At 46.8% G+C, this 26,790-nt stretch overlaps 1 protein-coding gene across 1 annotated transcript in view; it reads left to right on the plus strand.

Moving 5' to 3' along the window:
• The window catches only part of LOC114251750 (PAX3- and PAX7-binding protein 1), a 29,612-nt gene extending 6,495 nt beyond the window's left edge, over positions 1–23,117 (plus strand). Inside the window, exons 5-16 of the mRNA XM_028186131.2 lie at positions 4,695–4,799; positions 5,321–5,456; positions 6,787–6,976; positions 7,712–7,835; positions 8,512–8,712; positions 11,254–11,429; positions 16,534–16,598; positions 16,783–16,952; positions 17,404–17,587; positions 18,918–19,051; positions 20,764–20,935; positions 21,753–23,117. Of these exons, the coding sequence (XP_028041932.2) occupies positions 4,695–4,799; positions 5,321–5,456; positions 6,787–6,976; positions 7,712–7,835; positions 8,512–8,712; positions 11,254–11,429; positions 16,534–16,598; positions 16,783–16,952; positions 17,404–17,587; positions 18,918–19,051; positions 20,764–20,935; positions 21,753–21,855 (1,760 nt within the window). The 3' untranslated portion in view covers positions 21,856–23,117. The remainder of the gene's footprint in view (positions 1–4,694; positions 4,800–5,320; positions 5,457–6,786; positions 6,977–7,711; positions 7,836–8,511; positions 8,713–11,253; positions 11,430–16,533; positions 16,599–16,782; positions 16,953–17,403; positions 17,588–18,917; positions 19,052–20,763; positions 20,936–21,752) is intronic.
• Positions 23,118–26,790: the final 3,673 nt, after the last annotated feature.

Below are 26,790 nucleotides of genomic sequence, written 5' to 3' on the forward strand. Positions count from 1 at the left end.
GGTACCGATATAGGCGGATGATCACCGGTATCAATGTGGTGCTCGGCGTAAAGGGTTGGGGCTCCCCCCACCCTAAAGATGTCTCCATTCTGCTGCAATAAATGTGATAGCTGCTGCCGTTCATCGGAGCCAAGCATAGAACCCTTATCATCACGCAGGAAGTCAGCAGTAGAAGCAAACATGCATGGCTTAGGGCACTCATATTCAATTGGATAGGTAACCCGTTTTCCCGAAAAATGCCAAGTGGATGAAGCAAAGTCAAGCACAATACCTGCCGCCACCAAAAAATCCATGCCAAGCAAAGTTTCATTATTTTGAGCATCTGGAAAAACAGTAAATTCAAGGGTTACTGACCTTTCGGGACTTATCCTTACTTCTAGAGTAGTGAGCAAAACTCGGCGGGTGCGCGCGGAACCGTCTGCAAGCCTCACCCGACGCCTGGTTTCCTCACACGGATGGTTATGCTTTAACAGCGATTCATAAAGCAACGCACCGGCAACGCTACTCTTAGCTCCCGTATCCAACAAAGCATTACCTCGTATACCTAAAATTTGAACACTTAAAATTGGTCTTAACCTAACCTGGTGCTCAGTAGAGTTACTCTGGGCAACACTTTTCACATTAGAATTAATCGTCGAAAAATGTCCGACGTTTTCCATGGTCACCCTATTTTCGTTCATCATGGTCACCCTATCGCTTCCACTTGGTACCTCGGAATAACTATGTTTTGGTTCGGTACCACTCGAGTAACGCATCAGGGGCCTATTCCTAGAACTAATATTATTGTTTATATTATGATTAAGTCTAGAATAATTTTGAAGTCTAGCCTTGTTATCAGTACCGAAAAAGCGCGGAGGAAGAATCGCCTTAAAATCGGTAGGATAATAATTATTTTCATTATCAACAAAACATTGTTTACGATTATTAATATAAATGGACGACTTTACGGTGTTTGAAGTGCAAGCTGTATGCAACGAGCTGTCGCGATGAATAGAGTTCACTGAACTTGACAGCTGTGTATTTACTTTACCAATAGGTAAATCGGATGTGACTGATCGGGTCCGTGCAGCGTCGACGGCGTAATAACTTGCGTTACACTTTGTACACTGAGACCGAGTAACACCTTTGGTACCACACCCGTAACACGAGGATACAGCTTGCGTATTTTCGTTGTCGAATTTCGTTTTTGACGCTAATTTTAAACACTCATCACGAATATGTCCGTACTTTTTGCAATAAACACAGAACAGTCTTTTAACAATCGACGTAGATGATACATTATCAGTGTTCGTGTAGCGAGGCGCGGGGACTCGAACGGTGCTCGGCGCAGCGCTGTCGTCGCGTGGCGGGCCGCCAGCGGCGCCCGAGTTGAATATTTTCCGCGGCGTCATCCGCGCGTATGTATGCTGCGAAGTCGAAGCACCGGCGGGAACTTCGCCTACGGTACTACCCGATGAACGTGGCGTCGCTCGCTGAGGATGATGAATAAATTCAGGCGGACTGGTCTCGTAGATGGAGTCCTCGATATGGCGCGTTTTCTTTAATAACGTGTCGTATGAAGTTATTTCGTCTCTTCTTAATCTTTTACGAACACGACGGTGTAGAAGGCCGTAAAGCATATCAATTTGAACTTTCTCACTAAGGTCACCAGGTGGGAGTCGAGCTAGTAGGGCTCGTGCTCTGGCAACGAAGATCTCCGTCTTCTCTCTTTGTCCTTGCGACATTTTGAAGAGCTCTAAGTAGACTCGATGGGGCGGTCTGCAATCACCGAAAGCGCTTCGTAACGATGATAAAGCGTCGTCCCAGGAAGTGATGCTAGCTTTAACGCCTTGCCACCACACGGCTGCATTTCCGGTTAGTAACATCGAGAGTCCTCGTAACGCGATGGCGTGTCCTACGTCAGCACAATCTTTGTATGATTCGACCGCGTCAAGGAAACCGTCGAGTGAGTCGCCGGGCGCTCCGCTGAACCGCGCCGTGCATGACGCGAAGTTCCCAGAATGGTGAGCGGGCGTCGAGGAAGGCGGCGATGTCGGCTCCGACGTCGGTGTTGCTGATGATTCGAGTTGAGTTTTATGCTCAAAAACTCGGTCGAGTAGGCGTTCGAATGCTGCCATTTGACTTTCTTGTAATGACGCCATGTTGTTTGCGGTAAATGTTGGCGTCGGTCCCGCGGTTGAACCAATTTCTTCTTCAACGTCTTGAAAATCGGATTGACGCCGTGAGTGACGACGAGTACGTGTCGTAATTACGTAGATTCACTCCGAAATACTAGTTAAAGGGCCCGCGCTTGGGCTGCCAGTTTAATGTTAGGTGCCCGACTGGCATGAGACTCTCGGGTTGTCAGTTCCGGTATCGACCGGGGATGCGTGTATTCCGCTTCAAAGTCTAGCGCATAGATTATACACTTAATATATTAGGTCTGGCGCGCACTAATTGGGGGTGCGAATGATGCAACAGATGCGCGGGCGCGGGTAGCGCGGGGTGGGTCGTCGCGGCACGGACCTGAGTCACATTCCCTTTGGCTGCTGTTGCCCCGCGAAACGGAACGCTGCGTTACAGTGTAATAATAATCAACATCAACTTTTACAAATTTAAACCGAATTAAATTTTGTTTCAAATGTGAAGGGTAGATGACGCTGTTCTTAATTATTTCAGAATTTAAAATTAAAATCTGAAAGCCTTGAAACATCAATCCGCATAAATGTAATTTAAAAACTACAGTAAGAGGCTTAAATAAAAAGCTGAACTTAACTCAGCCTTAATTAGAATTTTCTTCGGAATTCAATAGTAAAGTTCAAGTTATTTTGATGAAATCAAAACCGAAATATTCATAGCATCTTAAACAATCACCTACGAATAAATATTAGTTATTATATTATTTATTATTCGTAGACAATCACAACGGTTTTATAGTTTTGGGAAGGGATTTTTTGTAACGCCATCTCGTAAAGTATTTAGTAATACATTACAAAACAAAATTGTTTCTCCAACAGTAACAACAGTACTTGCTTCGGCAGTACTTAAACTAAAATACTAACAGTAACAACATTAACGTTATTTAATGTATAAACCGTTCAATAAGAACTGCAAACTCCCCTTGAAGCTACAGTTTATGTAGGAATAATGACTTTTTGGCGGGAACGCGAGGTGTGAAGTTGTGTGATTTGTTTTAATTTGTCTATTTAGTGTTTCTTCGGGTTTAAATGTGTAATAATAGTGGTTTATTAACTGTTTAATATCTGTGAAAGTGCACAAATGTGGGAAAATTAAACAAAGCCGCTGTACGTAACTTCTCGGTTTCCTCCAAAAAGTCCACTGAGATCTTAGTAAATGACCACCACCATTTTACTGAGATTATATTTCATTCCATATCATCTCATCTCATTTCATTTCATCCCATTTGATTAATGTCTCAAATTAATCATCTTCATTTCATTTCACTCCATAATATCACATTTTATTTCACTCCATAATATCATTTTTCATAAAAATATGAATATAAATTAAAATAAGACATGAGTTAAAGGTCTCAGTTACCAGGTCATAAAATCCATTACAAATAGGAATAATTCCAGCGCACCCTGGCGGCCGTAGATTACCATTCTCGAATATTTATAGTCTGTGGCATGTCACTTTTTACATCGAAAAAAGTCAGGATCGAAATTTTTGAGCGAGCCATAGTTTGTGGTGATAAAATTAATAATTTCAAGTAGATTAATTGTTGTAATTGATATAACTAGTTAATATCAGTAAAATAAAGTTGTGAGTGATTGATATAATATACAATTTAGGAACCAGAAGTACCGTAGAATTAAATAAAATTTCGCAACCTCAAAAAACTGTTCTGCTCACAGTAAACACAGTCGGTAGTCTGGCGCTCCGTTTACAACGGGATTTTTGAACGGAACTTGGCGCCAGATTCTACCGAATCTGTGGATTTATACGATGTCAAGAAAAGGGATGTCCAATATACGTGTTTGAGGATGTTGTTTAATCGATTTTTTTTCAAATTGATTAAAATTTAAATAAAAAAAAAAGAAATAAATTTAATAAAAATAAAGTATAACTTCTTACGCGCGTACATAAGTACACGCACCCTTTTTTTCTGTAATAATAAGGCGACCAAAACTAAGTGTTAAAGCTTGTTCATATTATAAATAAACTAGATCGTATTATGAATAATACTTTTCACAGTGATCTTAGAACGGGCTTACAAAGGTCTGATATTTTTTTATGAATGAGTCCGTAACAATACTATGCTTCGTTGGTTTCATAGATTTGTACTTCGTTAATCGATTTACCTAATTTAAAGAAAAAGGTCTTTATCTGATCTTGAACGAAACTCTGTCTGCAAAGATAAATTTTAGAAGATGTTCACACTAATGGGGTTACTAAGTAAAGTTTTAAATATATTGCGTTCCCACATCGAAAAGCAGGCGCCTTCTGGTTTAATGTTTTATATTCAAAGAAGTCAAGGGCATTTCTATACGGTCTTTTGGATTGAATTTACCGGAAAGATTACAGGTCTCTTTACACAAACAATACCTATGTCTTCAAACATAACATAATTTTCATACTAAACTTTGACATTAATATGGAATACCAGAAAGATATTGTACTCCAAACAAATTCTAGTATTTCATTATGCTTCAAATTGTATAATAATGACATGACTTACCCCCTCCACCCAGGTGGGACAGCGGCCGCGACTCCTGAGGAAGAATTGAATAGTGACGTCGAAGAATGGGAGGAGCAACAACTACAAAAAGCAAGACCCGTTATTGCTGATATCACAGGTACAAAACAATCTCATTGAAGAATCTATTTCGATGATAGAAAACACATGACGTCTTTTCGCATTAAAAGTGTACAATTTCCAAAAATATTCGAAATTGAGTTAATATGCGGAATCATTTGGTATCACCAGTATTTTTCTTATAAATACTGTCAAAAGAGCGTAGTTTAGTTTTAGTGTTTTTATTTTTTTTATTTTACCTATATTTTGATTACTACTAACAAATTATTACATAATTTTATCTTACTTTAAAAGACAGATAATGTATCTAGTAAAAAATAATGTTACAAAGATGATTAATATTCAAAATATCACATGTTGAACGTTTAAAACACTCTCCTGTAAAATTAGTAAGTTTTGAGATTATACAGTTTTAATGCGAGAAGACGATGTGTCCGTTGTACACGTTACTTTCAGTCTGCGCGTATACTCACGGCATATCCAAATGATTTCAAAGATATATTTAGTGTAGATTTGCAGAAATCGGATTCTGTTGTTATTAAATATATATTTTTTTTTCAGGCGATAATACAGAAGTGAACCCATTCGCGGTGCCTCTTCCGGTGGCGAGCACGAAGACGCCCCTCCGCCCGCTGCTGGTGGACTCGGAGCGAGCCCCAGCCTCCGCGCAGGACCTGGTCGACGCGCTACGCAACCGGTAACCCGGCCTCGTAATTAACTTATTGATCTGGTCGCCTGCCGAGTGCCGCGTCACGTCGCCTCGCCTGGGTTTATTGTGTAAAGGCTACTACTATTCTGACTATTTCATTCGGTTTGCACTTAATGCAATTGCGGTTTGCAAATTGTAATTACTAGGTATTTTTAAATTTTTTTTTTTTATTTTAATTATCCGAATTCTGGTCCTTTGAGCCTAATTGTCATTTGGTGTAATGATCTACAAAGTAAAATTGAGTGTAATGAAATTAAGTTTATAATCACGACAATAGTACGAATTTGATTGAAATAAAATGGTATTAAATGGTATAGTAAGCGGCACGTAAGTTGGCAAGGTTTTGGTGTAGTGGGGGTAATGTCGCGCATAGTGCACATTGCAACAAAAAAATGGTCACTTTTATTGCCCGCATATAATTTAATTTAATTTTATTTAATTTTTTACTTGCCATAATTTGTTTTTAAGCCTTTGTGTTTAGAAGAAAGTTAAAGAAAAGAGAGGAATTCGTGAAGTGTATTAGGTGTTATAAATAAAATACAATTAAAAGTTAAGAAGTTTATTTAAAAAAATATACTTCATATTAAAAATTATGTGTCGCCATCGTCACTATCATTTTCTAATAGTGCTACCCCTTGGATTAAATTTATGGTAGCACCTGAGCTGGTGGAAGGAGTTGGCTCCTCATCGTTGACATAACGAAGAGTCGCTGTCGTCACTGGCGTAAATAATAAAACGCTCAGTGACTGCATCGACTATATGGTCATTGGTATTTGGTCCTGGCATTGCAAACAAATTTAAAAGAATAACACTCGTAACAAAAACTAAATTTAAAACAATAATAACAACTCGTAACAAAAACTCAATATAAACAAAGGGTTCCTACAATTTAGTAGGCGCATGTGTAATCAGGAGCGAACGGAACGTGGACGCGATGCGGGAACGGAGAGTCGACTGACTCACCAATCGCGCGCTCGGAACGGTGCTACGTCTTTCCCCGCGTCCCGCTTGACAACCAAAGAGACCTAAAAAACGACTTCTGCGCATCTGACGATTCTTGCCAAGTTACGTGCCGGGGACTATAATAGCTTCCCAGTAAAATGGTGAAGATATGCTAACACTCGAATGTAAATTACGTTATAATTTGAAAATCTATGTCTCGTGTTTTTGTTTCATTTACTTGCATTAATACACTTTTATAGACATCAAATTTAGACTTGAAGAAATAATTTAATAAAATAAAATAGTTAATATATTTCCAATCCTCGTGTATCTGCTCTAAGTGAAAGTGCAAGTTGAGATCAATATGATGTTACAGGATGGAGGAGCTGCGGGGCGAGCGCGCGGAGGCGCAGTGCTGGCGGGCGGCGGGCGCGGGGCGGCTGGCGGGCGCGGTGCGTGCGCGGGACACGCGGGCCGCCCGCCGCGCCGCCCTGGACACGGCGTACCGGCGCGCGCAGGCCGCCCGGGGCTACCTCACCGACCTCATCGAGTGTCTCGACGAGAAGGTGCCGACCGCTTCTCGATACCTTCTAGGGCAGCGGTCGGGGAACCGGGGTAAATTACCCCAAATGGGGTAAAATGAAATTTTGGGGAGTAAAAATGAAACTTTTGTGAGTAAAAAGTATATATTGAAGTGAAACTTCTTTAGAACCATTAAATTTTTTGTTATTGTTTTCTTTTCAAAATTATCATGGGGGCTATAATATGAAAGATGAAAAAAAGAAGCGATTTCGTTTTTTTGGTTCTTCACCATGGGGTAATATCAACTTACACAAAAATATTTTGGGGTAATAATTAAAAAAGTTCCCCGACCGCTGTTAGAGACTGTATGTATGACTGTATGACTCGAGAAATCAATCGAATTTTTAATACGCTTTTTTATTAACTTCAAACATATATGTATGTTTGTAACGGAATTTTTGAACATGATTTTGACCCCCTTCAAAACGTCGGATTAACTCGAAATTTGGTATATTTATTAATGACTGATGACAATTCAATATTTAAAAAAAATTTGTAAAAATTGAAATTCAACTAAAAAATTAATAATAAATATAAGTTTAAAAAAAACTAACAAAATCCGCTTTATAGAAAATCCAACTTGTTAAAATTTATTTTCTATTTTTTAGTTGGATTTTCTATAAAAGCGTATTTTGTTAGTTTTTTTAGACTATTATTTATTATTTTAATAACTATATAATTTAAAACGGGGTCGTGGCGTTCCTCGCTTGTATAAACAGATGCCGAAGCTAGAAGCACTAGAAGCGAGAGCGCTGGCGATGCACAAGAGAAAATGCGATTTCCTGGTGGAGAGGAGGCGCGCGGACGTCCGCGACCAGGCGCAGGACGTGCTGGCCATGGCTGGTCAGTACCTCACCACTCGGCTGCAGGGGGACCGCGGGGGGTCGCTCGTCGCAATACCCACGCGTGTGATTCCATTACAATGCCATAGCGGTCTATAAGTTAACAACAGAACGCACCCATAGATACAGCCCACTGAGTATGTAGCAGGATCTTCTGAATCAGTCGCAGTCCGATCGGTGATAGATAAGGCTCTCTCTTGGTGATAGATAGGGCTAGTGCTAGCAAATTATCTCAGATGGCCGCTGGGCCGGAAAGTTCTTGAGTGGCGACCGTGTACCGGATAACGTATCGTGGTTAGGCCTCCCACAAGATTTACTGACGGCCTATTGATGTTCGCGGGAATCCGCTGGATGCAGTCAGCGCGGGACTGGTCGTTGTGGCGAGGCTTGGAGGAGGCTTATGTCCAGTAGTGGACGTAAGCCTCCCCCAATTCCAGCGAATAGGGGAAAAATCCATGTCCGTACACAATGTGTCGCTGCCGTACCAATTGAAAGGAACTCGGCTAGATTCAACGGTTCTACATAAGGCAACTAACTACCTGGACGTAATCTGTATCGTACATTGACAGGCTGTCAACGTGCGTTACGACGTAACTCATCATCGGGTCGCGTTCTCATATTTAATGTAATCTATTCACATGACAACGAGATCGCAATTGTATGCTTGCTGCTGGCAGCTCGTCCCGGATCAGTCAAACCTGTTGATTCCGAAGAGAAGATACGCAGAGCAGCAGAACGCGAGGGTAGGAGACGAGCTCGACGCCTCAAGAGAGAGGCCACTGCTGCCGCAGCAGGCGCTCACGTCAGGCACAGGGACGGCGACTCTAGCGATGATGAACTGCCTCCGCATGAGCTACACCACTATACGCAGGAGAGAGGTAGGAGAAATATTATTATTTTTTCGTGATGAAGAAAATATTTGATACTTATCTACTTGCTAATTTTGTCTTTGTTTTTATTGCCTTTGTAGGCAGCTGAGCGTACGGCCCACCTGATGGTAAGTGGTTACCGTCGCCCATGGACTTAAGCAATGCTAGGAGCAGAGCCAAGTCGCTGCCTACCGTTAAGTACTCTCCATAAGCCTCGTTTGAAGAAGGACATGTCATAGCGCTCGGGAAACACCGTGGACACCTGATGATACGTGGCAAAAATGATCTCTGGAAGTGTACTGCGGATGATCGCAGTGGGTCCAGGTAGTATGGATGAACTCTACTCCGGTGGCGGGCGGTGCGATGGTAAAAACGAGATGGAGGTATCATCTCAAACAATTCCTCAGAGCACTCCCCATGGAACATACGGTACAAAATACAGAGGGAACCGAAGTCCCTCCGCAGATCCAGAGGTTTCAAACGATCCGTGAGAATGGGATTATCGACAATCCGAACGGCTCTCTTCTGTATGGAGTCAAATGGAAGAAGCTGATATCTGGGAGCCCCGGCCCAGAGATGGGAGCAGTACTCCACGCGAGGCCGGATTTGTGCTTTATAAAGCAAAAGTCTTTGTCTAGGCGTGAAGTACCGCTTCGTTCTGTTGAGGACTCCCAGCATTTTGGACGCCAACTTGGCTTTGCCTTCCAAATGAATCCGAAATTGGACTTCGCTCGAAATGTCGACCCCAAGTATCCCAATACTCTCGGAAGGTTGCAGGGATACTCCTTGGAATTGCGGCGCCATGACAAAGGGGTCCTTCTTCGCAGTGAACGCGCAAACTTGTGTCTTTAACGGGTGGAATTGATTCAAGTTCAATTCACCCCATTCGGATACTCGCCCCAGAGAGTTATCCACTTCAGACATAAGTTTTGATCGTCTCTCTTGCTCCGAGAGAGACTCTGATGGCCGATATATCGCGCATCCCCCGTGCTGTCATCCAATGCATGCCAATGCATGCCATCAATAGACAGCATGTCATTGATATACAGGATGAAAAGCGTGGGAGAGAGCACCGAACCTTGTGGAACGCCAGCGTTAATGGTCATGGTATCAGAACAGTCACCGTCTACAACGACCGTGATGCTCCGCCCATCCAAAAAGCTAGCGATCCACTTGCAAAGACTCTCGGGGATTCAGTAAGATGGTAACTTCGATAGAAGTGCCCTATGCCAGACCCTGTCGAAGGCCTATATCAATGCTCACAGCAAGAGCCTCGCTCTTGCTCTCCAAGGCTTCAGCCCACCTGTGAGTAAGGTATACAAGAAGAACGCCAGCTGAGCGACCGTGACGGAAACCGTACTGTCGGTCACTGATCAGCTGGCGATCCTCCAGATACTTCAGGAGTTGTATATTTATTATTCGCTCCATCACCTTGGAAAGCAAGGAAGTTATCGCGATAGGCCTGTAGCTCGATGGGTCCGACCGGTTACCCTTCTTGGGGATAGGGTGGACGTGGGCGGTCTTCCATGAAGACGGAACCCTGTTAGCGCAATAAGAGAGGCGATACAATCGCGTTAGCGCAGGTGTCAGCTCAGGGGCGCACGTTTTCAGAACCACTGCAGGGATGCCGTCTGGCCCACTCGACTTAAGGACGTCCAGGAGACGAAGCTCCCGCCTGACTGCACACTGCGTGAAGCAGATCTCAGGCAGGGAGCTATCACACCGGGGGATGTTCGGTAGTGTGGCACCCCCGTCGTCCACAGTCGAGTTCGAGGCGAAGAGATTGACCAGAAGGTCAGCCTTCTCTTTCGCATTATGGGCCAGACTGTCATCGGACTTGCGCAGTGGTGGGAGACTAGACCAGCAAAAGTTTCCTTCTGCAGCTTTGGCGAGCGACCAAAAAGCACGGCTCCTAGAGGGATAGCTCTTTAGTCGCTCGCCAAATCTAGTAACGTGCTCGGACTTCGCCTTGGCAATAACCTTCTTGTAAGACCTGGAAGCGGCATTATATTTCCGCCTTTCCTCTGAGGTGTTAGGATCCTGACGTCTCCTGGCACTATCCCATGCCACGTATGCGGACTACTTGAGGTCTGCAGCATCCCTGCTGGCATTGTTATACCAGGGTCTGCTGCGACCCCCGACGGGCACCTCAGAGGAGGGAATAAACAATTCCATCCCCTGGAGCACCACATCTTTAAGAAGGTCCGCACAGACGTCAGGATTAGCAGAGGAAAAGCAGAACCGCCCCCATGGGTAGGATGCGTAAAATTCACGCAATCCATCCCAACCTGCTGACATATACCGCCAAACTCTTTGATACCCGGTCGTCGTCCGACGACCAGGACGAGAGAGCGGTACAACAGCACGGATAAGGCAGTGATCAGACGATCCAAGATGACCATCTTTAACCTTGAACGATGTAAAGTATTCGAAAGGTCGAATGCAAATAGGAATTCACAATCCGGAAGATGTTTTTTTACCCATTTTAGTTCATGTTTTACTGCAACAAAAAGGGTTTTTGTATTTATTTTTATTGTTTAAACATAACAGCCGCAATTCGCGCTGAGTCAGCACAGCTATTCTCGGACGCGCTGTCAGCGTGGCGCGGCGTGCGTGGCGTGTGCAGGCGGCTGGCGAGGTGGCGCGCCGCCGACCCCGCGCTGTACTGTGACGCGTACGTCGCGGACTCCCTGCCGCGACTGTTGGCGCCCTACGTGCGACACGAGGTAACTAGACCGCGGGTGGCGCCCCGCCGACCCCGCGCTGTTCTGTGACGCGTACGTCGCGGACTCCCTGCCGCGACTGTTGGCGCCCTACGTGCGACACTAGGTAACTAGACCGCGGGGGGCGCGCCCGACCCCGCGCTGTACTGTGACGCGTACGTCGCGGACTCCCTGCCGCGACTGTTGGCGCCCTACGTGCGACACGAGGTAACTAGACCGCGGGGGGCGCGCGCGACCCCGCGCTGTACTGTGACGCGTACGTCGCGGACTCCCTGCCGCGACTGTTGGCGCCCTACGTGCGACACGAGGTAACTAGACCGCGGGGGGCGCGCCCGACCCCGCGCTGTACTGTGACGCGTACGTCGCGGACTCCCTGCCGCGACTGTTGGCACCCTACGTGCGACACGAGGTAACTAGACCGCGGGGGGCGCGCCCGACCCCGCGCTGTACTGTGACGCGTACGTCGCGGACTCCCTGCCGCGACTGTTGGCGCCCTACGTGCGACACGAGGTAACTAGACCGCGGGGGGCGCGCCCGACCCCGCGCTGTACTGTGACGCGTACGTCGCGGACTCCCTGCCGCGACTGTTGGCGCCCTACGTGCGACACGAGGTAACTAGACCGTGGGGGGCGCGCCCGACCCCGCGCTGTACTGTGACGCGTATGTCGCGGACTCCCTGCCGCGACTGTTGGCACCCTACGTGCGACACGAGGTAACTAGACCGCGGGGGGCGCGCCCGACCCCGCGCTGTACTGTGACGCGTACGTCGCGGACTCCCTGCCGCGACTGTTGGCGCCCTACGTGCGACACGAGGTAACTAGACCGCGGGGGGCGCGCCCGGCCCCGCGCTGTACTGTGACGCGTACGTCGCGGACTCCCTGCCGCGACTGTTGGCGCCCTACGTGCGACACGAGGTAACTAGACCGCGGGGGGCGCGCCCGACCCCGCGCTGTACTGTGACGCGTACGTCGCGGACTCCCTGCCGCGACTGTTGGCACCCTACGTGCGACACGAGGTAACTAGACCGCGGGGGGCGCGCCCGACCCCGCGCTGTACTGTGACGCGTACGTCGCGGACTCCCTGCCGCGACTGTTGGCGCCCTACGTGCGACACGAGGTAACTAGACCGCGGGGGGCGCGCGCGACCCCGCGCTGTACTGTGACGCGTACGTCGCGGACTCCCTGCCGCGACTGTTGGCGCCCTACGTGCGACACGAGGTAACTAGACCGCGGGGGGCGCGCCCGACCCCGCGCTGTACTGTGACGCGTACGTCGCGGACTCCCTGCCGCGACTGTTGGCGCCCTACGTGCGACACGAGGTAACTAGACCGCGGGGGGCGCGCCCGACCCCGCGCTGTACTGTGACGCGTACGTCGCGGACTCCCTGCCGCGACTGTTGGCGCCCTACGTGCGACACGAGGTAACTAAACCGCGAGGGGCGCGCCCGACCCCGCGCTGTACTGTGACGCGTACGTCGCGGACTCCCTGCCGCGACTGTTGGCGCCCTACGTGCGACACGAGGTAACTAGACCGCGGGTGGCGCGCCGCCGACCCCGCGCTGTTCTGTGACGCGTACGTCGCGGACTCCCTGCCGCGACTGTTGGCGCCCTACGTGCGACACGAGGTAACTAGACCGCGGGTGGCGCGCCGCCGACCCCGCGCTGTTCTGTGACGCGTACGTCGCGGACTCCCTGCCGCGACTGTTGGCGCCCTACGTGCGACACGAGGTAACTAAACCGCGAGGGGCGCGCCCGACCCCGCGCTGTACTGTGACGCGTACGTCGCGGACTCCCTGCCGCGACTGTTGGCGCCCTACGTGCGACACGAGGTAACTAGACCGCGGGTGGCGCGCCGCCGACCCCGCGCTGTTCTGTGACGCGTACGTCGCGGACTCCCTGCCGCGACTGTTGGCGCCCTACGTGCGACACGAGGTAACTAGACCGCGGGTGGCGCGCCGCCGACCCCGCGCTGTTCTGTGACGCGTACGTCGCGGACTCCCTGCCGCGACTGTTGGCGCCCTACGTGCGACACGAGGTAACTAAACCGCGAGGAGCGCGCCCGACCCCGCGCTGTACTGTGACGCGTACGTCGCGGACTCCCTGCCGCGACTGTTGGCGCCCTACGTGCGACACGAGGTAACTAGACCGCGGGGGGCGCGCCCGACCCCGCGCTGTACTGTGACGCGTACGTCGCGGACTCCCTGCCGCGACTGTTGGCGCCCTACGTGCGACACGAGGTAACTAGACCGCGGGTGGCGCGCCGCCGACCCCGCGCTGTTCTGTGACGCGTACGTCGCGGACTCCCTGCCGCGACTGTTGGCGCCCTACGTGCGACACGAGGTAACTAGACCGCGGGGGGCGCGCCCGACCCCGCGCTGTACTGTGACGCGTACGTCGCGGACTCCCTGCCGCGACTGTTGGCGCCCTACGTGCGACACGAGGTAACTAGACCGCGGGTGGCGCGCCGCCGACCCCGCGCTGTTCTGTGACGCGTACGTCGCGGACTCCCTGCCGCGACTGTTGGCGCCCTACGTGCGACACGAGGTAACTAAACCGCGAGGGGCGCGCCCGACCCCGCGCTGTACTGTGACGCGTACGTCGCGGACTCCCTGCCGCGACTGTTGGCGCCCTACGTGCGACACGAGGTAACTAGACCGCGGGTGGCGCGCCGCCGACCCCGCGCTGTTCTGTGACGCGTACGTCGCGGACTCCCTGCCGCGACTGTTGGCGCCCTACGTGCGACACGAGGTAACTAGACCGCGGGTGGCGCGCCGCCGACCCCGCGCTGTTCTGTGACGCGTACGTCGCGGACTCCCTGCCGCGACTGTTGGCGCCCTACGTGCGACACGAGGTAACTAGACCGCGGGTGGCGCGCCGCCGACCCCGCGCTGTTCTGTGACGCGTACGTCGCGGACTCCCTGCCGCGACTGTTGGCGCCCTACGTGCGACACGAGGTAACTAGACCGCGGGGGGCGCGCCCGACCCCGCGCTGTACTGTGACGCGTACGTCGCGGACTCCCTGCCGCGACTGTTGGCGCCCTACGTGCGACACGAGGTAACTAGACCGCGGGTGGCGCGCCGCCGACCCCGCGCTGTTCTGTGACGCGTACGTCGCGGACTCCCTGCCGCGACTGTTGGCGCCCTACGTGCGACACGAGGTAACTAGACCGCGGGTGGCGCGCCGCCGACCCCGCGCTGTTCTGTGACGCGTACGTCGCGGACTCCCTGCCGCGACTGTTGGCGCCCTACGTGCGACACGAGGTAACTAAACCGCGAGGGGCGCGCCCGACCCCGCGCTGTACTGTGACGCGTACGTCGCGGACTCCCTGCCGCGACTGTTGGCGCCCTACGTGCGACACGAGGTAACTAGACCGCGGGTGGCGCGCCGCCGACCCCGCGCTGTTCTGTGACGCGTACGTCGCGGACTCCCTGCCGCGACTGTTGGCGCCCTACGTGCGACACGAGGTAACTAGACCGCGGGTGGCGCGCCGCCGACCCCGCGCTGTTCTGTGACGCGTACGTCGCGGACTCCCTGCCGCGACTGTTGGCGCCCTACGTGCGACACGAGGTAACTAAACCGCGAGGGGCGCGCCCGACCCCGCGCTGTACTGTGACGCGTACGTCGCGGACTCCCTGCCGCGACTGTTGGCGCCCTACGTGCGACACGAGGTAACTAGACCGCGGGGGGCGCGCCCGACCCCGCGCTGTACTGTGACGCGTACGTCGCGGACTCCCTGCCGCGACTGTTGGCGCCCTACGTGCGACACGAGGTAACTAGACCGCGGGTGGCGCGCCGCCGACCCCGCGCTGTTCTGTGACGCGTACGTCGCGGACTCCCTGCCGCGACTGTTGGCGCCCTACGTGCGACACGAGGTAACTAAACCGCGAGGGGCGCGCCCGACCCCGCGCTGTACTGTGACGCGTACGTCGCGGACTCCCTGCCGCGACTGTTGGCGCCCTACGTGCGACACGAGGTAACTAGACCGCGGGTGGCGCGCCGCCGACCCCGCGCTGTTCTGTGACGCGTACGTCGCGGACTCCCTGCCGCGACTGTTGGCGCCCTACGTGCGACACGAGGTAACTAGACCGCGGGTGGCGCGCCGCCGACCCCGCGCTGTTCTGTGACGCGTACGTCGCGGACTCCCTGCCGCGACTGTTGGCGCCCTACGTGCGACACGAGGTAACTAGACCGCGGGTGGCGCGCCGCCGACCCCGCGCTGTTCTGTGACGCGTACGTCGCGGACTCCCTGCCGCGACTGTTGGCGCCCTACGTGCGACACGAGGTAACTAGACCGCGGGGGGCGCGCCCGACCCCGCGCTGTACTGTGACGCGTACGTCGCGGACTCCCTGCCGCGACTGTTGGCGCCCTACGTGCGACACGAGGTAACTAGACCGCGGGTGGCGCGCCGCCGACCCCGCGCTGTTCTGTGACGCGTACGTCGCGGACTCCCTGCCGCGACTGTTGGCGCCCTACGTGCGACACGAGGTAACTAGACCGCGGGTGGCGCGCCGCCGACCCCGCGCTGTTCTGTGACGCGTACGTCGCGGACTCCCTGCCGCGACTGTTGGCGCCCTACGTGCGACACGAGGTAACTAAACCGCGAGGGGCGCGCCCGACCCCGCGCTGTACTGTGACGCGTACGTCGCGGACTCCCTGCCGCGACTGTTGGCGCCCTACGTGCGACACGAGGTAACTAGACCGCGGGTGGCGCGCCGCCGACCCCGCGCTGTTCTGTGACGCGTACGTCGCGGACTCCCTGCCGCGACTGTTGGCGCCCTACGTGCGACACGAGGTAACTAGACCGCGGGTGGCGCGCCGCCGACCCCGCGCTGTTCTGTGACGCGTACGTCGCGGACTCCCTGCCGCGACTGTTGGCGCCCTACGTGCGACACGAGGTAACTAAACCGCGAGGGGCGCGCCCGACCCCGCGCTGTACTGTGACGCGTACGTCGCGGACTCCCTGCCGCGACTGTTGGCGCCCTACGTGCGACACGAGGTAACTAGACCGCGGGGGGCGCGCCCGACCCCGCGCTGTACTGTGACCTTGACCGCGTTTTCGTGCAATAATCTAGCACAGATTATTAATTAATATTATATTTTGTTACAGATGATATTATGGAATCCTCTGGCTGACGAAGATAACGAAGACTATGAGAGAATGGATTGGTACAAGTGAGCAATTATTACAATAATAATTCGTTATTCAATCCTATCCTGGTGCTGGCTCACAAGGCCGCCCACCATTATTATGTATTAATTTAGTAAATAATTTATACGAACTCCTGTCCAGTAAGATACTTTGATTGAAAGAGCGACTGTAACCGCAATCAGTTGTTATACCTGTCTTGTTCATTAGATGCTTGATGATGTATGGCGTTCGTAACGAGAAGACGTCAAGCGATTCTTCAGATTCTGATATGGAGCACGACGGTCACACTGTGGTCACAGAGAGCTCCGTGCGGGACGATATCGACCTCATGCTTGTACCCACTATTGTCGGGAGGGTGGTTATACCTAAACTCACAGGTAAGATTAGTTCGAGTTTTTTTGTTAGAAAGTGGAATGAAGAGTAAGTGATTGTTTTTTTTATTCCCATCCGTGTTGTAATGTCCGCATATTCACGATCGACTTCCGCGGTGAAAGAATAGCATCGTGTAATAAAAATCAAACCCGCAAAATTATAATTTGCGTCATTACTGGTGGCAGAACCTCTTGTGAGTCCGCGCGGGTAGGTACCACCGCCCTGCCTATTTCTGCCGTGAAGCAGTAATGCGTTTCGGTTTGAAGGGTGGGGCAGCCGTTGTAACTATACTGAGACCTTTGAACTCATATCTGAAGGTGAGTGGCGCATTTAGGTTGTAGATGTCTATGGGTTCCAGTAACCTGGTGAGTGGGCTGTGAGCTCGTCGTCTAAGCAATAATAATATAATACGAACGTTTGATGGATTGCAATTGAGCACCTGTTGTCGTTGTGCAGAGCTGGTGGAGCAGGCGTGGGACCCGATGTGCGTGCGCGCGTGCGTGCGGCTGCGTGCGCTGGTGTCCCGCGCCGCCGCCGTGCCCCGCGCCCGCCCCGCGCTGGCCCGCCTGGCCGCCGCGCTGCACGCCGCGCTGCACTCTGCGCTCAACGCCGACGTGTTCCTGCCCGCGCTGCCGCCTGCGTCAGTACCCTACTGTTGTAGCATTCCCGATCCTGCGGACAGAATGGAAAGCAGTCGACGTCGCCCCAAACATGTCATTTCAGATCCTCCCGATCCACTAACGGTGCTTCTGGGTACCTCAAGCACCGGTCATCGTCCTCGTCGAACCCGTCCCTTGCGCTGAAGGGCCCGACGAGTAAATTAACCCTCAGACACAGCCCACTGAGCTACTCGCCGGATCTTCTCAGTGGGTCGCGTTTGCGATCCGGTGGCAGATTCTGCGAAGCACGGCTCTTGCTAGGGTTCGTGTTAGCAACGTCGTCAGGTTTGAGCCCCGTGAGCTCACCTACTAGTTAAGGCTACACTGATATAGCCTCTCAAGGCGCTCAGCTTAGGTAGAAAAAAAACTTGTAGAACACACAATTAATATACAGATGATATGAATTTCGGATGTTGTTGGTTTAATAATTGGTACGAGTTTTAAGCTCTGACCTTGATATCCGTTTGGCGCAGAAGTCCATTTTTGGGTCTGTTTGGGGGAATTAAATATTATACACAGTCCGCGCGCGAGCTCCGAGGAATCGGTGGCTGAAGAAGCGGGCGGGCGTGCACCGCGCCCGACCGTCGCTTCATACCCCGCACTCTCCCAGTACTAGTGTCGACCTTAACGTGAGAGTGCGCTTACAGACTCGGTTGGTTTTAATTTTGCGATAGCAGTTTTATTTACGTGTGTTTTCTACTATAAATAGTAATTACACTTATAAGTATTTTTGTTTGCACAAATAGCTATTTAATTTGATGAAAAAGGAGTGGCGAGCATTAGCATAATAAACATGTCTTAGCGTTAGAGGAACATTACTGGCAAAAGGATGGCTTAATGGAGGATGTTGTCGAATTTATTATTGAAGTACCTACCTACGCGAGGAGAGTGACAATAGTACATCAAATTCTTCAAGTACTGATTAATCTGATTGCCACAGTAATTAATAAGATTTTACGTTCATTTTGTTCAATAAGTATCAGTTCATTACATTAAATTCATACGTGATCAATTGTTTTATTTATTTTTTATTTATTTAAAGTACATAATACCATAATAGAACTATTTTATAATTTACACTCGCACGGAGGCTTAAGATGTGTTAGTATCGATAGCGCAATATCGACTAAGTACAACACTAGTTCATTACGTCAACATTCCTTAACATTCGTCGGAGCTCGCGCGGGGACTGTACGTGTGCGCATGTCATATTTTAGCGTTTTTTGTTCTTATTTTTCGTTTTATCTACTTTGAAATCGTAATGATATTATTGAAGCTTTTGGTTAATGATATGAGCGCGCGTGTCTGCAGGGTGCTGGAGGGCGGCGGCGGCGGGTTCTGGCGGCGCTGCGTGGGTGCGGGCGTGCGGCTGCTGCGCGGTGCGCTGGCGCTGGTGGCGCCGCCCGCGCTGCTGCGGGCCGACGCGCTCGTGCTGCAACTCGTCGGTACGCGTCCAGACAGACTCATAATAATAAGTCAAAATCGATTCCCACACGTTATTGACCGGGGACTTTTTGACGGGAACGCGAGGAGCGAAGTTGTGTGATTTTTATTCAGGTTTAAATGTGTAATAAACGGTGGTTTATTAACTGTTTAATATCTGTGAAAGTGCACAAATATGGGAAAATGAAACAAAGTCGCTGGACGCTACTTTTCGGGATCCTCCAAAAAGTCCACTGAAAAAATCTTAGTAAATGACCACCATTTTACTGAGATTATATTTCATCCCATATCATCTCATCTCATTTCATTTAATTTCATCCCAGTTGATTAATGTCCAAATTAATCATCTTCATTTCATTTCACTCCATAATATCATTTTTCATAAAAATATGAATATAAATTAAAATAAGACATGACCTTTAAGTCTTAGTTTCCAGGTCATAAAATCCCTTAAAAAAAAAGTGCGTGCGTACAAAGTACACATGTCAGAAGTGAAACTTTTTTGGCGAACTAATTTATAAGTCTTGCTTAAATTTGTACTAATCTAAAACTTTAGATTTCCGAGATTTAGAGGAAGGGAAAAAGGAAGATATGTTCCCGCCAAAAGTCTGTCAAATGTCAATCTCAAACCTCAGTGTTGACAGTCACATTATGTTTAGATTTCTAAATTGTAAATGACTAATATTTTGCCAATTGAATTGACTAATTTAATTTCATGCTATTTGATTAATGTTCCAAAATCTTTTCATTTCATTTCAATTCCTATTAACATTTTTCACAAAAAAATTATAAAATATTAGGCTGTATGGTATGATACATTTGCCTTTCCAGTTGGAAAAATACAACAACAACTACTACTGACATTTGACAAGTACTTAATTTCAATAGTAATTTGATGTCACTTCCGTTGCATACCTGCGTGACGTTCTGTAAAAATTTTACCCTCATGCGCCTAAAGAAGTTTCACTTCAAAAAGTTATTGACCGGTCATCGTTCTCGTCGAACCCGTCGCTTGCGATGAAGGGCTCGGCGAGTAAACTAACCCACAGACACATCCCACTGAGTTCCTAGCCGGATCTTCTCAGTGGGTCGCGCTTCTGATCCGATGGTAGATTCTGCCTAGTACGGTTCTTCTTCACCTGTACATCTACTCGCCCGATTACGCTGGCATAGCTCAAGGCTATCAGCTTAGGTAGGAAAAAGAAACGTACCAGTATGAAGGAACAGTGTGCTTAGTGCGAATTTTTAACGTTCTCGATAGCGTAAAAGTTGATTTGTATGGAGTTGGAGAGTTTGCCTACGTTTGCCGTTAGGTGCGCTGATCCAACTGCACACAAATTTGAGTTAACATTTACGCTATCGAGTATATTAAAAAACTTGCACTAAGCACACTGTACTTTAAGAATAGTTCCACCGATTTATTGTCAAGACAAAGTTTGTGTGATATAATTATATTACAATAAAATTTCTCGTGACCATACGTGAGCAGCCAGTAATGACGTCACTGTCATACGTTCAATAAAATGTTGCAAATTAACTCCCTCGTAATACTAATGTAGATTTCCAACATACCAAACATTTTTTATTCGAATTTTCTGACCCGTGCATGACGGCTGTGAAAAAGCACCAAATTCTGAACTGTTAATGACTTGGTTCATAACATGGTGCATTGCGACTATCCTACATTTAGAGACAGTGAAGTGTTGTTTGACAGAGCGGCTGAGCTTCGCGGCGGGCGCGGCGGCGGGCCCGCAGGCGGCCTGGGCGGCCAGCGTGCTCGCGGGGGCGCTGCCGCGGGGGGAGCTGCGCCCCCACGCGCTCCGCCCCCTGCGCCGTCTGGCCACCACCGCGATGGCCGCCCTACAACCAGACAACCCGCTTCACATGTTAGTTCTAACAATTTTTTAGTTACTAAGAGGGGAGAATGAACCACTGACATATTTAATTTTTTTTTTCAATTCATCAAAATTAGTAAACGTTCAGTTGAAGTAATGGGGTATGCTTACCGTCAGCTATCGACAATGTGGAGGACTTAATTCAAAGTTGGCGGGAAAAAAATGTTGAAGCACACACATTTGAGGGTGATAATAGCATTCACTCCCAAACATATCTACGTTTAAAACAGTTAATAGAGTCAAATTCGTAAATTAGTCACTCTCTGTACGCAACTGAAGAAGTAGTGGGTTTATCAGACACGCGGAAGAACTGATAACTGTTGGAACACAAGAGATGTAAACTAGAAAGGTGCTGTCAGTGACTATTAGTGCTCACAAACATCACAACGTGAATTCTGCCGCCCCCCTTGAGACATGAGGTCGAAGTCTGAACTTATGACTACTTCGCGGTAGAAATAGCCAGGACTAGAAAAGCTGATCGTGTCCACCACAAATATAACGTAGAGGTAGTGGAGCACAGCAAAAGACACTCAGTGCGCGTTTATAATATGTGTTGGGGTTCAAGGGGAAGTTTGTTGAGTTCCAAAGAGTTAGTGTGTTGTTTGAGCACCTTTATTATATTGGTTAAGCACAGATGGTAAAGTCTTAACGAGTGCGTGTTGCTAAGTGCACTGCTCTAAGAATATAATAAAATAACCTGACACCACAATGACGACGCACGGCGTGTCCACGTATTAGTTAGGTATGTGCAAACCGTACAATATGTATTATATTAAAATAGAAGCTAAATTTTAATTATTATTTATAGGAAAGCGTTAGAACAAGTACGAGCGATCTTATCAGAAGCCGAAGAGACGGAAAATAAAATCGAAGACGCGCAGAAACAAACGAAGCACAACTCTCGAATGTGATCCCCGCCGGGGGGGCGCACACTGGTGTCCTTCCACTGAGGGGGACGTGCGGGCCCCGCCCACCCACGCGTGACGTGCGGGCCCCGCCCACTCGTGCGTGACGGTGGGATGCACGTGACACCGGCTACACAAGACGTATCCTCCGATGCTAAGTCCATAAAACAGTTCAAGTTGACTTGACAATGAAAGAACGCGTTCACGTATTTTTTCTACTCTTACCTTAATTATATGTTATATTGGAACGTCCGGTCCTCCTCCTCCTCCTCCTCCCTCCAGTGTACTAGAGGCGTTGCATCTCGCTCTATCCGTACTGTCTAATACTTCGCATCTCTATATTTATAATAAAAATCATTACAGCCCACACTGTAATTATTTTTTCCTTACATACATGGATTTGTATTTTTTTATAATAATTTTCTAAATGCGTACCTAGCCATTATTTGACTAGCATGAACGATCATTGCAATGATCGAAGTTCGACATAATTATTGACTTCTCTTTAAATGTAATATTATCTCTGTGTTTAATGGAATATAACAAAAATTGAAATTAAAATTAGAAGTAAAAAAATGATATATTCCCAAAAAGGTTTATAGACAACATTAAAAAATGATTCGAATAACCTTAAAAACTTGGCATTAACATTGTCAATGCCTGTAAGCTGCTTGTCTCAATGGAACATACAAAAAAAAACAGAAGTTTCAAAATTTAATTAATAATTATGTCACTGTAAAATAATGTTTGTTGTCGACAATGAATTAAATGTTTATAATCATTTTAGAAATTATATTTTACACTAAAAAATTGTTTCGTTTCTAGTAATTAAGTGAAATAAGAAGGATATGTAAAATGACTTGAATATTGCATTGTTTATGAAGTTAAGTGATGTTTAGTTTCCTTCAATATTTGTAAACTAAACTTGGAGACATGGAAACTTGGACACGAATGAGTGTGCATGGATGGGCGACACGGTCATGACTAATTTAATTATTAAATTAATTTTGATATGAGCTCCCCTCCACGGTGTTTCCCGAGCGCTATGACATATCCTTCTTCAAACAAGGCTTGTGGAGAGTACTCAACGGTAGGCAGCGGCTTGGCTCTGCCCCTTGCATTTCTGAAGTCCATGGGCGACGGTAACCACTCACCATCAGGTAGGCCGTATGCTTGTCTGCGTACAAAGGCAATTAAAAAAAAATTGTATAACTTACAAAATTCTGTAACATAGTTAATTCAACTTTCATAATACACTTTAATATGTACAGTTTGTTTTATTACTTTTATTTTTATCGTTTTATTGGTCTATAATTATAATATGAGACATTACGTTCCCGTACTGCAGTGGCATTGGTCACAATTTGAATACACTAAATGCTCTTTATTCGCGGGATGTATGTATGTTCCGTCAATATTCCGACGAATACAGAGACGGTGAATATGGAATGGTAAGTTACATATGAGTCGTATAATTCCGATATCATCTAACTCCAGACGCAACACATTTTTCAGTAAAAGCAAAAAAGTGTATCTAATATCTCCGAGGACCTTTTTAATTGAATTATAATTTTAATTTAATTGAATCCAGCGAATGTAATTCTAATTTGTTTAAAACCCTGATATTATTATATGTATTTTTATGAGTAAAAAAAAACATAAAAACTTACATATATAGTTAAGTAATTTAAAAATAGATTTGGCGGGCTATTGGTAACTTTAACTAACTTTTTTTCCTTCAATTTGTTTTTTCCATAAATCCGGTTGGCTTATTCTTTTTCTTCCTTTATTAGGACATGCTTTTTCAACTTTTTTAGTCAATTCTTCCATTATTTTAATTAGAAAATGCAAATTACGGACAACAATAATAACACAATTCTGCATTGTAACGCCATATTGAAATCTTTGGAATAGAGCGTCGTGATTGGTCGAAACAGATGTAGCGGGTTTTTGAAATAATTTTCAAAAGAGCTGGCGGATTTTGGAACAAATTCGGAAGTTTGATGTCAAATTTAGTTGGAAGTTGGTGGTTTTAGGTATAAAACGAACAAAATGACTTACGAGAAATTTCATAGACTATCCAGAAACATACATAGCTTATTTTTTTTTTAAAGGGAGTATTATGGTATATTAAGGGATAGGGGATACGTTTTAGGGGACAATATAAAAACATACTTAAGCATACGTGTAATAAGGTCTATTTCACTTTTTTATTAGGTCATTTCATTATGCGTTTCGGATGCAAAGGATATTCGAATGGAATCCTTTTTATCAAGTGTGTATGTACCGATTTAATTCTCGAATAAAGAAATCTTTAGCCACAGCGAAACTTTTTAGTGAAAACGCGAATGAAGGAGTTTTCACTGTATTGTTGTAACTGCATACTTAATTCTGTAATTTTTTATAAAAAATATTACAGTATTTTTTTCACAAAAATAATACTAACAGTATATTAAGTTCTGTTTTCATCATTAATTGTCTTCACGATGAGAGGAGGAACCCAGGCGTTACGCAATAAAATGATAAAAGCGTAATATTAATGTAATGTTGCTCTGATATGGGAGATGGGAGTTATAATGATGTCTGCGAAGCGCGAGGTCCGGAGAGAGTTAACCTTTTGACTGCCATATCGGTCACCGGTGACCTGCGCGGCGCACTGAAGTAATTACGTCGATTTCTGTTACTAAGCACCTTGATTACCTAACTTTGCCTTCTTGTGTTTGTTAATGTATGTTTTAGTCTTTTAGATTGACTTAGAATAGATTCATTTTCAGTATCTTCGGTTTATTCTTTCCCAGAGTCTACGAGATATTCCGGCGCCTTAGCAAGAAGATCGTAGGGAGAAATCGACGTAATTACTTTAGTGCGCCGCGTAGGGCACCGGTTGTACATGAAAGTCAACGTGTACATATAAAAAAAAAATATTATTCCAATTTATGTACCAGTTGTATTCTTTGGAGTAAAAACTAATAAAGTAGAATTTCCTAGAAATGTTTTTCGTTTTTTTTTTGCTGTCGAAAATGCGTCTTCGTATAGCTGAAACCTTCAGTGGCGTAGCTAGGTAACCAAGGGCCCTGGGGCAAATTAAAAAATGGGGCCCCACTGCTATGTAAACTGATTAGGTTTTATTAAATAAAAATATGAAATATAGAAATACTTTAAAAATCCTAAGCTACTTAAGCTCATTTTTGTGCACTGCAGGGCAGGTAATAAAAATATTAAACAACTAGCGACCCGCCCTCGCTTCGCTTCGGAAACATTAAAACACACATGAAACCAAAAAAATAAAATAAAAAAAGAATAAAAAAAAGTAGCCTATGTTCATCAGGGACAATGTCGGCTTCTAATGGAAAAATAATTTTTCAAATCGGTCCAGTAGTTTCGGAGCCTATTCGAAACAAACAAACACAAATCTTTCCTCTTTATAATATTAGTATAGATAACAACATAACAGGTTGGGGAAAAAGCATTTTCGCATTATGGTATGTATGAACTTGCAATAAAATCTCTTTGGCTATATTTAAGGTGGGGGGCGCATTTACGTTGTAGATGTCCATGGGCTCCAGTAACCACTTAACACCAGGTGGGCTGTGAGCTCGTCCACCCACCTAAGCAATGACATCTAAAAAGGTCGGGCGATGAAAAAAAAACACCAATACAAATCAAATGAATATCTATTTGTTATCAGAACACTCAGTTCGCAGACACCAGGTTTATTAAAATATTAACAAAATGATTTTATTTCTTTTCTTCTTAATTTTCTTAGTTTAAAATTCGCTCCGTTATTACACCATAAATATTACCATATCACAATAAGTATTAACATTTGAAAATTAAAATATAGCCAAGCCATTTTTATTTAAAAGAAAATTACTGGTTATTTATCGTTAGCTTAATGTTAAGAAATAAAAATTACTAACTAATCAGATAAACAGGTATAGTAATCGGCACGAGTCGCGAGCTCTGACCTTAACATGCGCAGAAGTGCATTTTTGGGTCTGTTTGGGGGCATGAGGTAAGGAGGGGGGTGGCGCCGGCCATATCGATTACGTGACTGGATCATTCTGTGTCGCGCCACAAGTCATCAGCTGTGATTGGTTTCCTGAGTTGTGCACGCGTATCACTGCAGCAAACTACACTTTCGTGCAACTTTATTAATCACACATTTTTTATCAATCTCATTTAATTCTTTCAGGCGCCAACTTCTTATGAATGTGTACTGTATAAATGTACATTTACATATTATTCAAACGGTTTCCCTGGTACCAGAGAAATAAATGAAACCGTCTAAAATCTATAGCTTAATAATATAAATTCGTTTTATATTTTCTTATTTTATATGATATCTTCCATATCCGTCACCGCACGGGAAAAGGAAATTAGCGGTGAAAACTCGACAACATTCTACAAAAAAAGGTATGAATTGATAAGTTAATCTTTTGGAAGTAGGTTAAAAATTGGGATATATCTGACTAAGAACAGCAATTCATTTTTATATATATGTGAACCATTTATTTTTAACCTAAGTGTACGATGCGGAGACGTCCGCTTTTTTAACAGGAGCTCACAACTGGTGCCTCCTACTGTAAACAACTTGAATAATTATAAATTACATGAGTTTTATAGGCACTTTTCGATTCCACCACATTGCGATTTATATATTCTTTTTACAACTATTGCTGAAAATCACTCGAGTTATAATCGATCGAACAATATCGATTTTTATGATAATGCAGTAAATCGGTTGATAATAAAAAAAAAAAACCATTGAACAGAAAGATCCATCGATATGATTGTTCTGTCTGGCTGATACATTATCGAAAGGTGAAACGCTATTTGGTTTAAGCGACATTTTTGCAACTTTACAGGAAAGTAATTTAAAGTTTAAAATATAAAAAAAAACATAATAACAAAAAACACTTCTTCAGCTATTTTAATGGA

The sequence above is a fragment of the Bombyx mandarina genome, chromosome 15 (genome assembly GCF_030267445.1).
Source record: "Bombyx mandarina strain Sakado chromosome 15, ASM3026744v2".
Taxonomy (NCBI): domain Eukaryota; kingdom Metazoa; phylum Arthropoda; class Insecta; order Lepidoptera; family Bombycidae; genus Bombyx; species Bombyx mandarina.